A 16,560-nucleotide genomic window follows, 5' to 3' on the forward strand; every position below is an offset into this window, starting at 1 on the left:
GAAAAAAAAATCTCTGACCTCTTTTCACCATTCTAAAATTCTCTTTTTAAACATTATTACGATAAATCTGTATCTATTTTTATTTTCTCTTTATGTAAATACATACTGTCATCCATGGTATTTTTGGTATTAGCTAGAGATCTTTATTATGGTTCAGTGTCTTTATTCAGGCAGGAAAAGGAACTGAATGTGAGACCTCTGTTCTTACTCAAAGGCCTGGAACAGGGAGTCCAGCTTCAGGACTGGTGGGGCAGTCCCACTGTTATGGCTTGGCACATTGGGTTAAAGGTCCCATCACAAGCTTCAGAAGCAATACCAATCAATGTCAGACACACAGAAATACCTTAGCCAAAATTACAGGGTTCAGTGGTCTTTCTCATACATAATTAAAGCAAACAATCATCCAGCCAATCTGCAAAAAGTCTTTTAATCAGAAAAAAAAACCCCTCAATCTTTATTAGCAATCACCTTGTCACATAAAATGTTTGCTATTGCTTAAGAATGCCAGAAGTGGAAAAATCCACTGGGACTTAAATGCAAGAAGCTGGCTGATATTAATGTTTGGAGCTCCTTTATAAAACACAAGCTGCATTTTTTAGAATTTTTCTTCTTTTAAAAGAAGGCAGCAATATGAGTTATCTGAAAATTGTGAAATATCTTCAAAGATGGTAGCATTTTACAGCCAGTATGGTTGTTCGCATATTCTGTTTAATTGGCAGGATTCTTCCTAAAATCTTCAGAAGTAGGTTTTGGGGGTTTTTGTTGGTGGTGGGTTTTTTTGTTGATTTTTCCTGGGTTGTTTGTTTGTTGGTTTGTTTTTGTTTTTTTTCTTAAATGAGATTCTGGATTTAAGTATTTCCATTTTTTATCTAAAGGCACACTGGAGCAACAAAAGCTACCACTGATAAGAATGGAGCAACTTCCCTACAAGATCTATAACAAAGGACTTTTGGAGAAGCTAGGGCATCTAAAAGCAATGGACACTCTTCAAAAGCATGTATGTAATCAAATACAGATCAAGCTGTGCTTACTTTGCAAAGTATTAATTTTGTTCAACTAAGCATCCAAATTAATGTCTAAATGCTGGAGTTATTCAACACAATAAAGACAGCATGAAGACTTATAAAAACATAGCTCAGTACATGAAGGACTAGTAACTCAAAATGCATCCATTCTAACCCCCCAAGAGTTATGGGGCTATGGCGTTACGGGCTATGGCTGTGCGGGGATTTGCATAGCTGGAGCACAAGGTCTCAGAGTTTAATTTGCAGAGTTGTCCACGGACAAGAACAAACGAGGGTGACTGATAAGCAAGCGGCTGTGCTGATGCCAGAAGTGTCCCCGGGCACACCTGAGGAGAGCGCAGCAAAGGGCTCGCCTACAGCTGCAGGTGCCCAAGCCCCAGGAGCTCAGGCTGCAGAGGCTGATCTTCCCCTGGTTTTTATCACACCCACGCACCCTCACAGCCTCTCTCAGCTGAAGGGGCACCCAGGGCCGCTGCTGCATGCCTCCTCCCCCCACCCTGCGCTCCGGGAGCGGAGCTGCGAGAGGCCGGCACGGGCCGCCCTCCATCGGCGCCCTCCGTCCCGCGGCCCCCCGAGCTAATGGCGGCAGGAAGCCTCCCCCCACCGGCCCTCCCCGTGACTCGCTTCCTCCCGCGGACGGGAACTGGGCGGAGTGAGCGGCCCTGGCCCCGCCAGCGGAGCCGTCCAGCCGTGCCCGGTGCTAGGAGAGCGCCGCGGCCGCCCCCGCGGGGACGGACGGACAGACAGACAGACAGACAGAGGGAGGGAGGGACGCTGCCGAGCCCCGCCGCCGGGGCGTGCCAGCGCCGCGCTCCCCGCTCCTGCCAGGGCTCCGTCGCTTCGCAGCACCAACATGCCCGCCGTCGACAAGCTCCTCCTGGAAGAGGCTCTGCAGGACAGCCCGCAGGTAGCGGCCGCTGCCGAGACAGCCCGTCCGTCCGTCGGTGTGACGCACCTGAGCGCTCGGTGCCGGCGGGCAGCCCGTGGTCTGGCCGGGCCGGGGAGGGCTGACAGCGGGCGAGGGCCGGGGAGCAGCGTCCCGTGGCGGGGAGAGAGGTGCCGGGGCCGGTGTGGGGGGACAGCGCGGCGGGCGGGGAAGTGGTCGGGACGGGCTCGGCTGTCGGAGCTGTCGGGGAGCGGGGATGCGCTGAGCGGACGGCAGCCGTGCGGCCGCGGGGGAGGCCTGGTGTCCCGCGGGGCGTTCGTGGGGAAAAGCAGGCAGAGTCTGCTCCTCGCGTCCCCCGGGCCGAGGGACTCGCCCAGCGCGGGGGGCACTGCGCCCGTTCTTCTCACCGCCCGCAGTGAAACTGCTGTGGCTGTTTCCTCGCACCGTCCCGTCTGGGAGTGCGCTCGGTGGCTGTAAGGGTTGCCCTGAACAGCCGAGGTGTGTCGGGGAAGGACAGGTGGGCAGGGCTCGGTGCGCTGGCTTCCCCCAAAGGGAAAAGGACACCTGTGCGCGGTGAGTCACCTGGCCCCGGTGACAAAATGGGCTGGAGGAGTGTCACCGCCAGCGTGTCTACTCCTCAAGGGCCGCAGTTCCCATACAGGAGCTCTCATGAGGATAAGTGGGGCGGCTCCCACCGAAGATGACCTCCTTCTGAAGGGCTGTGAGGAAGCAGGCGGTCGCTGCCCTTCCCTTCCCGAGTGCAGGCAGGGGAGGATGCTCCTCCCTTCGCCCCAGTGCAGCAGCCCGTGCCCCGCCGCCGGGAGCCGCCGAGTGCCGCAGCTGCACAGGGAACCCCGGCACTGTGGAAGGCCCACAGAGAAGAACATGTCATGTCTTGATGTGTTCAGGGGCTGGCTGAGCGGAAGAGGGAAGTAACAGGAAGGGGAAAGAATGGAAATTCCACTGAGGGATGCGAAAGGTGCGCTTGGGAGCAAAGCGTGGTGCAGAGCGAGATACAAAAGTAGCCGGTGAAACAGGGAAAAAGCATATGAGGGCAGGGTGGATCAGTATGGGTGCAGTTCCCAGGTAACCCTGTGTTGTAATCCTAACGTGTCTGCTGATGGATCAGGAGCAGAAATGAATAGGTAAGCTGTAGAGCAGATTGCTGCAAGGTGTTACAGTGTCTGTCATGAGACATTTTGAAGGAAAGATTGGAAGTGCACCTGTCAGGACTTAATGAGCCTTGGGTCTTATCTTAATTGCCTCATTTTTCCTGTTTTTCTGTAATTTCATGAAATCCCATTCTAGTAAGAAGTATTTCCATCATCTGTTTGATGTGGCGTATTTGTAATTATCCTTGGGAATTTTAAACACTGGGCTGGAAGAAGTATTGAGTAATGTGATGTTACACCAAAGTCAGCCCTGCTTGGAGCAGAGGCTTGGACTAGGTGACCTGCAGAGTTCCTTACCAACCTGAGCTTTTCTGTGTTCCACAGTTTACCAGAATGTACCAAATTCATTATGGGTAGTTAGTAACATTTTTAATGTTAACCGACCCACTGTGTCCTAAAGCTGAAGAAATTGACATGAAGGAGAAGTGAGCTAATTTACCTCTTCAGTCAACATTTCCCTCAGTGATTAAAAATGTAATCCTGTCTGAAAGCATTTGAACAATGCACTGAACTGAATTTGGAGGTCATCATCTTTCCTATGTCCTGGAATGAAGGCTGTCTCAACATCTCCTTTTGCCATCACTGGAATACCAGGCAATGCATAAACATGAGTATTGACAGGATGTTTTACCCTGATTTGGTCATTGCTTTTACTTCAAGCTCTACAGCTTTCAGAGGGAGGGACATTGTTTAATTTTTATAATGGCCCAGTGTTGCTAAAATATACTCCTTTTATGCAAGGAAGCAGGAGTGGTTTTTTTTCAGTCTTTTATATTTTTATTACTTTTATCACTGGGGAGAGCTTTAGATTCACAAAATCAAGGTAAAAAGTTAGTCTCTGTTCCACAGAAATAAGCAGCATAGCATCTTATAGGACCAGTTATTTCTGCAAGAAGGAACCTGATTCTTTCCTGCTCTGTGCAGTCACAGGAGTGCAAAGGGTAGTGAAATGAAGATATAACCTCACTTTGTATAATCTGTGTGAAGTATGTGATTTACATGCAAGACTGAGGAGAACTAGGCCAAAGTTATTCCTTAATCAGGTTTCTGGAACTTCATTTATCTCCTCATCAGTACATTACCTTTGTCTTGATTTGTCTCCAGACACTGGCTGAAAGAGGCCATAAGAAGTGTCTTAATTTTGACATGTTTGGCTACAAAATAGAGAAAAATTTTTGTCAGCAGTCATGCTAAAATCAAGGGAAGTACTTACATGAAACTAGAAAAATTTTTCCTATCCTTCCAGAAGCTGAGATAATGTTGTGAATAATGGGGCCTCCTAAATCTCAGCTTAATATTTGGATTACTGGTTTATTTCAGCAGAATTAGCTGCTATTCCAAAATTTGTCAAAACAGCAACAAAGAAAATACATACATGCTGGTGTTTTGTTACAGTGATTTCATACGGTATTCTTAAATGTAGAAGTTTCCAAGATTAACTTCCAAACTGTCTGAATCATTTATTGTTTTTATTATTTTGAACAATGTACTAATAACAGAGGCCAAAACTTTCAGAAGTTGGTTCCCGGAGCTCTTCTACCTCAAACCATATTTAGACAAATGAAAAATCTGAGTCTGCAAAAATTTACTAAAATCTACAAATGCAGCTGACATTCCTGTATTTGGGAACCTTTTCCAGCAGGCAGAAGTGTGTGATTTGTAGCCTACTTCAGGCAATTCTTTATAGTCTTTGAGTTTTGGCTTGAGATTAGGCTTGATAAGCATTGCGTCAAGTTTTATAATGTTTGCTTTCCCCAGATTTTTTTTAAACCATCTTTGTACCCTGTACTTTTCATGTGCCATTGTAGCACAAAACAGGTGCCATTGTAACACAAATTGAGTACTGTATAGATACAAAATAGTTTGTTGATATTATTTTGCTTTACATCGTTGAAGATAAAGCATTTGAAACTAGATATTTTTGAAAATCAATATGTTTGCAGTTACTGAAATAATATGTTAATATGGATAATTCCCAAAATCACTGTCCTTACAGGGAAGTTCTGTACAAAGGTGCTTTAAACATTTGGGTTCCTGGTATCAATTTCATTGACTTGGACTTCTCTCCATTCTCTGGTTTTTATGTTGACTTTATTTGAAAACAATATTCCCTTACGTGCTAGGATCTCAAACTAGCTTCCCAAACTGCCCGCATCTCCCAGGTGGGAGGTGTTGTAGCAGCTCAAGTGAACTGTTGAGAGCTTTTAAAGCTACTCAGAGGAAGAAGGTTCTGAAGAGAACCCAAAGACTGATTCCCAGGTCATGTATTCTAACCACTGAGCAGCAGTAGTTTCTGGCTTGGCTACTTCTCAGCAGAAGTGAAATGATAGTTAATCATAGGCCAGGATTCTTGAAGGATGCTGGTGTTGAGTTTTCCAGGGCCAAGAAAGTCTGGGCAGAGAGTTTTGCAGAGAAGAAAAAATGCCTTGGAAAATGCGTGTGCCTTCTGTTAAAACAGTGGAGTATCTTAAACCTTTGAAAATAAATTCCCCAAATTTCAACCTGGATACTTCAGGTACATTAGAGATTCCTGTAAGAGCAGGATTTATACATAAAGGACTTGCTCTTTTACAGGACTGACATGTCTATGAACATACTGGAGTTTATGTATGCCCCTCATGTAAGCAGATGAAGCTCATTAATGTCATATGGGTTAGCTGTACAGATGGAGAGACATTTCCAGTTAGCCTCAAATAGATTGGATTTATCAAAGCTAAGACTAAGTGTGGATCATGAGTTTGTTAAAGGGACAGTCTTTCCTCTTTAATTATTGTAAAGATCTAGCAAATTCTGGAGCTCAGCATTATTCTGAAATATCTTTTCTTTCCCATCTTGAGAGCTGTGTCAGCAACATAATTCTTTATTCCTGATGATTCCACCTGAACAAACCGGGGGAATTTGTGTCTTTAAGATAACGCAAGTTCTTCCTTCCCCTTCCTGCTTGCTGACAAGGATGAGTTAGCAGAGTGAAGAAAGTACAGGGTATCTCTGAGTGGGTGTGTGCCTCTTGGAGATGAACACTCAGTTGTTTGGTCCAGTGACATCAGCTCGCTTTGGCCGTGGCCCCTTAAGAGTTGCTCGAGACAGTGGGGAGTGAATAACAGAGTGTAAATTATCTCAGTGGAAAGGGTGCTTTCAATGCAGTCTGACACTGGAGAAGTAAAGTGAGCAAGCAGTGGTGTTTGACTCCCAGTCCTTAACATGGTTTGAGTTACTGTCATAAGCAGGAAGATACTCAGGTTTTTTTACATTCCTAATTATGTTGGAAGGACTATCTATTAGTAGGAGCAAGAGCCTGGGACTTGGGATGTTGCTGTAGTATTTTAATAGTTTGCCTCTTTGTGCCTCAGTTTACTTATCCATAATAAAAGAACCTATTTCCACATGTTTAGAGATTCTGAATAAACAGAATTGTGCAAGTCAAGGACATATTATTTCTGATTTTTTTTTACTTTTTACTTTTTTGACTCTTTTTAATATTTCCACTCAAGACTGAAAACTGTTTGTTTTTTTTTTCTTTTATTGAAGACTCGTTCTTTGCTCAGTGTCTTTGAAGAAGATGCAGGAACCCTTACAGAATACACAAACCAGTTGCTTCAGGCAATGCAACGAGTCTATGGTGCTCAGGTAATTTTTCATTTGTATTTCTTTTGTTCAATGTGGAGTAGAAGATAAATTGCTATTATGATGCTGTTATTTACATTAGAATTGCTAAGTATATGTACCTTCTGTGGTTTAAGAGCAGTTGTGGGTATTTTTCATCTGATAGCTCAACCTCTTCCTGCCTTGATGCTCAGAAAAGTAGTATTCATTAAAAAAAAAAAAGTTATTTACTTTGTCTCCAAACAATTAATCAAGATAAAACTGTACTGTGTCCTTACCTTGTGGTACATTGAGAGGCCAGCCTTGACAAAATTGCTTGCCAAAATGTAGACACAATTCCCAGGTCTGCACACTGACTTTAGGCACCTAACTTTGATGCTGTGACTCACCTCATGGAGGGAACTGCCCGTGTCCATTGATTACAGAGCAGATGTGCACTTTGGGTCATACTAAAGTCAAGTGTCTACAGTAGATGTGAAAAAAACAAGTAGGAGCAGAAAAAAAAACATTTTCTAGAATGTTTACATGACCTTGATGACTAAATCCCTTTGAAAGTAAAACCTGTAAGAGAAATTATATCCAATGCTTTGGAAAATGTAAATCTGAGTGATTTTCAGTGAAGCTGATTCCCATGTGCATAAAATTAGGTGTTTCAAAATGCCATATCTGGGTCTTTAAAGACATACACAGTGTCTCATGGAAGTTTTGCAAGTATTTATGAAGTTTAAATTCCTGAGTTCTCTAGAAACAACTTTTCTGTTCTTAAACCAGTAAATCAGAGTACACTGAGAGATTAAGAGCTCAGGGGTATTTTGAATTTCCCTGAGGAGTGCCTGATCCCTGCATTATTAGAAATCAGCTCAGCTATAAGCAAGTACATGTACATTTGGTGGGATTGCTCTTTGGGTGACTGATAGTTTGTCATGGAAGAACCATTTGCCCAGGATCTGGCTGCCTCCACCTGGAAGATCCATATTTGGAGAGCTTCAGAATCTTCACGATGTTGTGCAAATGTAGAGCAGCCAGAGGCTTGCAGCACAGCTTAGGTACATAGGAAATGATGCAGGGCATGGCCAAAGGCTCAAGAGGTGACAGGAAATGTGACTGAAAGTCAGGGATAGGCATTTTGGTAGAGTCACTGTGCTTTAAGAGTAACAAAGAGTGTGTGGTAGGAATCTGACAGCAAAGACTTGGTAGGTTTGAAATGGACAAAGAAGGGAATCAGGAGATAAATCTGATTTTTAATGTCCAGCTTGAAGGCTGCATGTCCCTTTCTGCTGCTGATGGCATTTTAGGAAGTGGTTGCTTTATGTGATTCAAGAAAAAAAAATGCTTTTTCTGCTTTTCTTTGCTTCTTCCTTTTCATCTTGGTTTTTAGCCTTCTCCATTTCTGTTTCACCACAATTACATTTCCTTTTTCTTGTCATTGTCTCAGTATATTTACCCATCAATATTTTGCAGTACTACTGAGTATACTTCATTTTCCAGCACTTTTTCACCACTTCTTTCTTGAACACTGCTTTAGTTTGAAGTAAATGTGCCGTCGCTTGTGAATATTGGATATATTCTTTGAAATAGGTCTGTAGAGTTTGATGCAGTTTTGAGATGTATAAATAGAAGGGTAATGCTGAATTGCCTACTAAACATAAAGTTAGTTATGGACAGTTAAAAAAAACGTGTGTGGTATTTCTTGGCTGCCTAATCTCAACTTGGGAGAAAAAGCACTTTTGTTGATGTGTAATCACACATCAACACTCAATAGCAGCATATTAGGATGTGTTACTAACCCTGTAAAAGCTGAGAGTATTGAGAAGCCACTTTCTGATTTTGCCTTTTTATTTTCCCGACTTAAATTTTGTCTCTGCAAAGTCAAATTTTCTCTTTGCAAAGTCATTGTCATCTCCTGCTCTGATTTCTGTATCTGTAAGATAAGAATTACAGTTGACCTACTTTAAAGCAATGGCCATAAAATGACTGGGATTACAGTTAAGGCAGTCAGAAAAAGCATCAGTGGGTTGTACCAGTGGTTGTACCAGTACTGATAATTGATACTGATAAACTGATAATAAACCAGTTCTGGTTGACCAGTACTGTACCAGTACTGAAAATTCAGGGTTTATGCCTCCTCAAAACACAACAGTTTAAAAAAATGTTAATTTTGCTTTCTTCTATAGTTTTTTCTGAACTTTAAGATTTCCCAGATGTCTTAACCATGTTTTCGAGATTATTTTGTGCTAGCTTACTGGAAGTTTGGTGATGAAAACTCAAATTTTTATGTAATTCAAACCACAGTGGCTTGTGATAGAATAACAGTAGTTGAAGGGATTCAGTGCAAAGTCTCAGGGGAGTAGCAATTAGTACCAACTGCATGCTGGTAATTAACTGTGAGGATAAATGCATATAGCTGTCTATAGCTGTGTCAAAACACTGCTCTGTGTGGAGAGCCACACTAAATTTGTAAAGTGACAGCTCAAACTGCTTTAAGCACTTGGATCAGTGCATTTGAAAGGAGTGTGAAAAAAAAATACTTGCCCATATTTTTTAAAAAACATTTAGCAAAATAGAAATCCTTTAAAACATCTTTTCAGATTTAGATGTATTCAAGCAGGACTTTAAAAAGAGTGTAAGGAGGGATGTGCAGCATGCTGTGCAGCAGTGGCTCTGCTGCCTGGGCTGCAGCTGGGTGATGCATGGATAGCAGATTGCCTTGGCTGCAAGGCCCTCGGTGCTTTACAAGCCTCTGATTGCCCTGCAGGATGAGGACATTGCTGTCACCTCCCTGTGCACCCACACCAGATGGGATCAGGTGGTGACTCTTCTGTACATGGAGCTCTTTAGTGCAAGAGAGGCTGTGATGCTACAAGGCAGATGCAGTGTGTGATGCCCTGATTAAGGAGAAGTCACAGGACCCAAAAGTGGCACTAGAGGAGTGAGGTTGCCCTAATGCCCTGATTAAGGAGAAGTCACAGAACCCAAAAGTAGCACTGGAGGAGTGAGGTTTGGTTGATCTGGCAAACCAGTGTGATTAAATGTAGTGAAGCACAGTGAAGCATTTTTTATATTCATAAATAAACCACACCTGTGTGAGTACATATTATACTCCCTGCTGTAGATCTCCCAGCTGTGCTGCAGTACCCTGAAATAGTTACCACATTAGTGGTCTTTTACAGGAAATCTTCCTTACAGAGTTTATTCCCCTAGTGCTTCCTTCTTGCATGCAAGCCCTGATGTTGCATCTGGCGTTACTGCTGATTTCTGTGACTGTTGTGTTTGTCAGTCTGGATGTTTTATTACCTGAGCAATATTATAATGCAGCAGCAAGCAAGGATGTTAGAAAATTTAATTTACTTAATTTACAATGCTGAGGTTCTTGCAATGGTGTATGAGCAAAGTGTGCCCAGTTTACCTTCCTGACCACTGTCAAAATAAATTGTTTTCAGAGCTCTACTATGATTTCCAGTTCTCCATCATGCGCTAGAAATGGCTGAGCTGGGAATCTTCACTTGAAGCAAAAGTTTTCCTAGGAAACTTAGGAGACTCTTGTGTCTCTACTGACTATTAGAAGGGATAAACAGTTGAGCAGGTGAGAGGAGAATAAGATGCACTATTTTGTCATTGTATAGAGATTCCATCTCATGAGTTCTGACAAACCTGTCTAGATACAGAGGCAGTGATGTCAGAAGAGGAGTAAAAAGAAACACATGTTATCTTTATCAGTATATCTGGAGAAGGAACAGCATGGGAATTGTGAAGCATGATCTTGTTCAGCATCTCTGTGTCTGTGAGCAGTTGTCTTGTGATTCCTGAGGCACACAGGCAAAGCAGCAGCAACCTCTGTGTCTCACTGCCTTTTTATGCCGAGACTCTTAGAGGAACTTTTGACAATTATGGAATAGTCTTGGTTTATTCGTACCACAGTACCTGGGGGTCAGGAGAGCTTGAGTCTGTCAAGCTATTTTAGGTAGTGCTTCATAAGCATTACTTCTCTCTGCAAATTCATGATTCCTCATGTCTGCATTTTCCAACAGTGCTGCTTGTTTAATTTTCCTGTGTATTGCATTCAGGAGGCTGTAACTCAGTAGCTGGGTGTCAGGCTCTTTAGGCTATGCATGTACTTTCATATTTTTATGTTGCATAGCTAACCCCAAGTGCTGAGAGTTCTTGTTTATTTAGCAAGTAAGCACTGATACAGCTTTTTTTTAATTGCTTTCTTTTCACATCTAAGGGAACAATTGTGTTGCATTTTCAAATTATAAGACCTTTTTGTTTCCTAAAATGTTTTCCTAAAAGTTCCTCAACTAAAAATTGTTAGCATTTTATAAACTTTTAGTTCAACATAGAGAAGCTTCAACAGATTATTAGAATGGGACAAACATTTGCAATAAATTACAGTTGACTTTCACTGTAAATTTCACTGACTTCTGTGAAATACTGTGTGTATTATTATTCCATACTCGTAAGTTTGCATCATACCTCTTACCTTCCTGAGGCATATTCACCATATGTTGCTGACAGAGATAAGCAAAAGATTACCACATGAGAACTAATGTATTTACAAAGGAATGGGAGTTGGGTTTAGTGCTGCCTATAAAGTCAGAGTTGTCACCATGCCTGGAAGCAGGTTAACATTGTGCTAAGGAGGATCTGGGGATCTGAGGCAGTACAAATGTATGGATACCCTGCTGACAGTAACTGCTTTGACAGAAGAGGTTTTTTTCTGTACTGAGCTAACCATCCTATTGTAGCTGCTTCTCGTGTTTCTCAGCAGAGCTTTGACTGGTGGCTTCTATTCCTTGGAGCTATTGGATGATCCTTTGCTGAGCTATTCCCATTTGTTAGGATGGGATGCCATGCTGTGAGTCAGCACCGGGGCAAGCCATATGTTAGCCTGATCTTGTAAAGTGCTGTGCAGCCTGAGCACCCTGCTGAGGCTTAGCTTCTGCAATCCTGGGTTCACGTTTCCAAGCCATTTAATATGCAAACCTAAGCCTGTAGGACTGTGCCATTTACTAGATTGCTGGATAATTCTGTTTTGTAGGAAGATAAGCATATGTAAATGGAGCTGCATAAAACTTTTGTATCAAGACCCAGTTCCTTCTGTGCTGTGCCTGATTTTGAAAGTAAATGCGTTGCCTAGTTCTGAAGGGGTGGACAGGCTGCAGCTACCTCCCAGGTCTTCCACTTCAACCACATACCTGGGTCTTTTTTCTCTTTGATGAGGCATTAAGTTTTCCCAGATGTAAGCCAAAATTTATTATGTGTCATTCTGCACATACAGAGTGCATGGATAAATACCTTTACCAGTGTCTTGCTTGTTTATATGAAGCAGCTTTTGGCAGTTCTGTGTCATAGTTACTTGTAGTTTTAAAAATGCCAACTGTAGCTGGAGTAGGAAAGTTGCTTTGCAGAGAGCTTCATTATATTGGGATTGGAACTGGGTGTGCTGGAGTAGTTCTGTGTCTTTAGATGTTAATTTATAGCTCGACTTAATCCTTTACATGCCCTCAAATCTGTAGTCTGTTAGACAACTGTCTACAGAAATATCTTTGGATTTCAGCAGATTAGTCCTCAGAGTTTATTTTGGAAAAATACAGAGATCCTAAAAATGGATGGACTGTCTCACTGGGAAAATGTAAATGGCACAGATATTTTATTACAGAGGTTATAGAAAAATCAGTCTTTTCTGATGATATGAACAGCTTAGTGAATAAATGTGATAATGAAGAAGGTGGAATTAACCACATATCTTTACCCTGGGCACTGGCTCAGAAAGTAAGACAGACTTTTTTTTTCCCCCACTGACTTGTTTGAAGGCTCGGTCAGGTATTGAAGTAAATTGAAAATTACCCAATATTTTTTAAACTAGCTGTTTTTAATTTCTGGTAGATTAATGCTAGAATCAAGACCCACTTCCATTGCCTTAGCCATTTGAACTGGACTTACAAAAATCTGTTCCTAGGGTTATCATGCAAGCCAGGGTTAGAGAAAAGGGGAAAAAAGTCAGCACATCTTTAATCACTACTGATTTAATTATACTTATTTACATATGTTTTTTTCTTCCTTCTGGTACACTTTTTTTACTTTAATGCTGCAGAGATGTCTTCCCCATTAGGTAAAATCATCTAGTGCAAATGAATGTATTTGCAAGGCCCATTACTGGTTAAGTTTGCCTTTATTTAGAAGGCTTCAATTTCTGTTCAGGATTTTTTTGAGTTTTTGCTTGATATATCATCTCATTGATAGCTGTCCCACTCCATAAATGCCTGATGAATTCTGAAATGTCAAGATAATGTGGAAGAGATGTGGAGTCAGGCATGTATTGTAGTTTTCCTTTTGCTGTGGTGTATTGCATTGCAGTCACTTCAGGACAAAGGAAATCAGTGTTGATGTATCCATGGGAAAATGCCTTGGAAATAGATTAAAACCTGTTAAAGTAATTTGCCTGGATTTAGTGGATCTGTCAACTGAAGCAATGCAAATAACTTCTGAGTCTTGGAACTGAATGGCAGCAGGGCAGGGGGAGGGGAAAAGGCTGATTAGGAAGAAATGGGAGGAGGATTAAACCACACTTTCCCAGATTAGTGTGTTTAGCAATACAGTATTACCACTAGGTCAGCAGAGCACTTTGCTTGTTTCCTGTTCCTTATGCAATGGAGTATGTTTCAGCTTGCCAGCTTAACTTGATTGGTTTACAGTTTTTGGGTGTGTATCTGTTTAGTTTTGATTTTTGTTTGGGTTTTTTTTTTTTCCCAAATGATACAATGAATGGTTTTGTACCTCTAATGGGAAGAAGTCTGGCAGGTATTAGGAGGGAGGATGAAGGACCCAGGATTAACTTTTCCACGTGGGTAGAGATTGAGTAACAAGTTTGTGGTGTTCTGACACAAAGAACTGAGCCAGTAAATGAAAAATGTCACCAGCTGGCAGCAGTGCGTTGTGAGTAATACATGGAACTGTTGTCCCCAAATCAGCCTGAAATCCCAAAGTAAGTTTTATGTCAGGCATACCTCTCAATTTATTCTGTATCTGGAGTAGTAGGCTATGAATGTCTGCTTAGGGTCTGTAATTAACTGTTGTCACCTGGTTGTGTATTTATAAGATGTTGTTCATTTACACCCCTTTGAGATCCTCATGGTTTCCGTATTCTCCCATTATCCTGTCACATACTGGAGACCACTTCTGGGGAGTGGTGATCCCTGGAAGATGCTTATTCCACCTACCTCTTTACACTGCCCATCTTCAAACTGCCCCACACAGATGAGTAGTGATGGCCTTTGATTATTAAGTGAGGAAATCGAGGGTTGAGTCTAAAAACCAAACTGGTAGAAGCTTTGTGGATGGCGAACAGAAAAGGACAGGGTGTCTTTGGCCAGGGTTTTTTTGCAGTTGGGGATTTTGTTTGTTTGTTTGTTTTTATCAGCCCATTATTCTGAAGCTTCTTTTAGTGTTAGCAGATTTAAACCAGAAGCAGGTATTTTCCAGATTCAGAGCAGAGCACAAAACTGCAGACTTGGCAGGAATAAGTAAATGGAAGCAAACGGGGAAAAGAGGCATGTTTCTGATACTTGGTTTATTTCAAAAGATTTCTCTCACCCTGATCCAGCTGTACAACTTAGAGGTGGCATCACAGTCACTGTGTGAGGACTTAGAGCTGGGTAAGAACTGCAAGAAAACGGTTTTTGAGATTGCATTTATGAAAAAGATGCCAGGTCTGAGAACCTCTGCTTCTTTTTGTAATCTTAATTTCCTCCCACATGCGTACAAACAAACCCTTGTAATGTCTTCTGTATACTTGCAGGGTGTCCTGTCCTCCCTGTCATAAACTCACTGCTTGCTAGCTCCCACTTTGATGGTGGCAAAGTCTCTCTGGTGTTCTTACTGCTTGAGGCAGATAATTAAAGCTCATTCCTATCCATGCCTGAGCCCTTAACAGAGTTTGTTTTTTATTATAAGGCAGAACATCCTTTTCCGTCCTCTATCTTGGGAAATACTTAAATACCAAGTGTTTGTGTAAAGCTTTTTCATTAAAAACTATGTAATCTGCATAACCAACCTGCAAATATTACAGGAATCATTGGCATTATTGTTGTGTGAAAGTGTAGTGCTTATTACTAATTGGGCTGGGACAAGAAACAGGACTAATCCGTCACTATGAGGTGAGAATAGTCATGGGGTGTGCATGCTGTACCATCTCCTCCTGCCTGGGAGTGTTATCACCGTGGTGTTTTAAGATGGTCAAAATTACCTCATTCAGCTTTTTCTGTCCTCTGTTCACATACAGCAGCTGGTACCTAGGCTGTGGCTGGTTTGGTTTGGCTTTGTTGGCTTTTCCCCTGAGCACTTGAGCACACACTAAAACTGGTTGAATGTTGGACCCTGCTGCCCTATGAACCCCTGTTCTGCTGTGCCCAGGCAGAGCAGGAGCAGCAGGCTGTAATGCAGTATGTCACAGGTGGCAGCAGGCCAAAGCAAAGGGTTTTTCAGTGTCTCTGGCCCAGATAGTTCACTGTGCTGGGCTCTGCTTGCTCAGGATGACAAGGGACAATAAGAGAGAAGACAAGCTCTGTCCCAGTTTTAATGGTTTTCTGTATCAGCCCTAGTATAAAGGGTTCTGTTAAAGCAGTTCAGAGATCTGCTTCTAGTTTTACAAACTCTCTGTGGCCTTATATATTTGGAGACAGGAATAGTTTGTTATGGTTTAAAATTAAATTTAATGTTACTAGTTCTCTGCATTTCTGAGGACGAGAAGGATCTGATAGGGGTTAAGACAGATGTCAGTTACACCCTTCCCTTTTTTCTTTCATTATTGTTGTGAGTCCTTGTTAACAAATCAGGGACAGAGCATTTAATACGCTAGTGTTAGGAATACATTGATTAAAGATTGACATATCCAAGTGCTTGTCTGGTTTTTCCAGCTGTCAAGTAAAATTATATACCTTCCCTACAAATCTTACCTGGTGTAAGCACATCTTAAGTGTATGTGTATTTTTAGGAGAAGAGAGATGTGCTGGTTTGTGCTCCTGTAGCCACTTAAAGTGCTGTAATTACATTGGTACATTGTAAGCATTCCTGAGCATGAATGCATTATGGAGGTACATCTTCTAGTTCACTTTATTGATGTAGGTTTTGGGGGGGAGATGATTAACCAGTATGAAACATTCTTATGCTGCTATGGCAACCTACGTATTCGAGGTTGTTCTAGTTTTGTTATATTCTTGTGATGGGGGGAAACCCAAGGCTAAAACCAAACCCCCAAATCTTAGCTCTATTCAAAGTAGTTAAACTGTAGCTGTGAAGTATGTACCTCTTACTGCTGCTTCTCTGTTGTCATGGTTTAAGCCCAGCTGGAAGTTCTGCCAACTCCATTTGTGGGGCTTGCTCAACCCAATTCTGTTCCTCTCACCCCAGTCGAATGGGGAGAAGAATCAAAATAAAACTTGTATTTTGAGATAAAAGAAGTTTAATAATTGAAAATAAAGTAAAATACAATAATAATGGTAAATTATAATAATGGTAATGAAAAAAAATATGCACGTTGTAATTGTTCAACACCAACTAACTGATGGCAGAGCTCCCCTCCTGAACCCAGACTGGCCTCCCTTTAGGGTACTTGCCCCAGTTTATTTACTGGGCATGATGTTTCATGGTGTGGAATATCCTTTTGGGTCATCTGTCCCAGCTGTGCTCCCTCCCAGTTTCTTTTGTGTGCCCTCTCACTGGCTGAGCTGAGACAAGGAAAAAAATCCTTTACTTAGGATAAACACAATTTCACAAAAATTCAAAACATCAGTGTGTTTTCAGCACCATTCTTACTCTGAATCCAAAACACAGCACTGTAACAGCTGCTGAGAAGAAATTAACTCTATCCTAACTG

General features: G+C 42.1%; 1 protein-coding gene across 1 annotated transcript in view; it reads left to right on the top strand.

The window, feature by feature from the left end:
• Positions 1-1,688: 1,688 nt before the first annotated feature.
• APPL2 (adaptor protein, phosphotyrosine interacting with PH domain and leucine zipper 2) overlaps positions 1,689-16,560 on the top strand; it is a 33,662-nt gene continuing 18,790 nt past the window's right edge. Inside the window, exons 1-2 of the mRNA XM_053942268.1 lie at positions 1,689-1,932; positions 6,612-6,710. Coding sequence (XP_053798243.1) covers positions 1,879-1,932; positions 6,612-6,710 — 153 coding nt within the window. The 5' untranslated portion in view covers positions 1,689-1,878. The remainder of the gene's footprint in view (positions 1,933-6,611; positions 6,711-16,560) is intronic.

Source organism: Vidua chalybeata, chromosome 5 (genome assembly GCF_026979565.1).
Source record: "Vidua chalybeata isolate OUT-0048 chromosome 5, bVidCha1 merged haplotype, whole genome shotgun sequence".
NCBI classification, from domain to species: domain Eukaryota; kingdom Metazoa; phylum Chordata; class Aves; order Passeriformes; family Viduidae; genus Vidua; species Vidua chalybeata.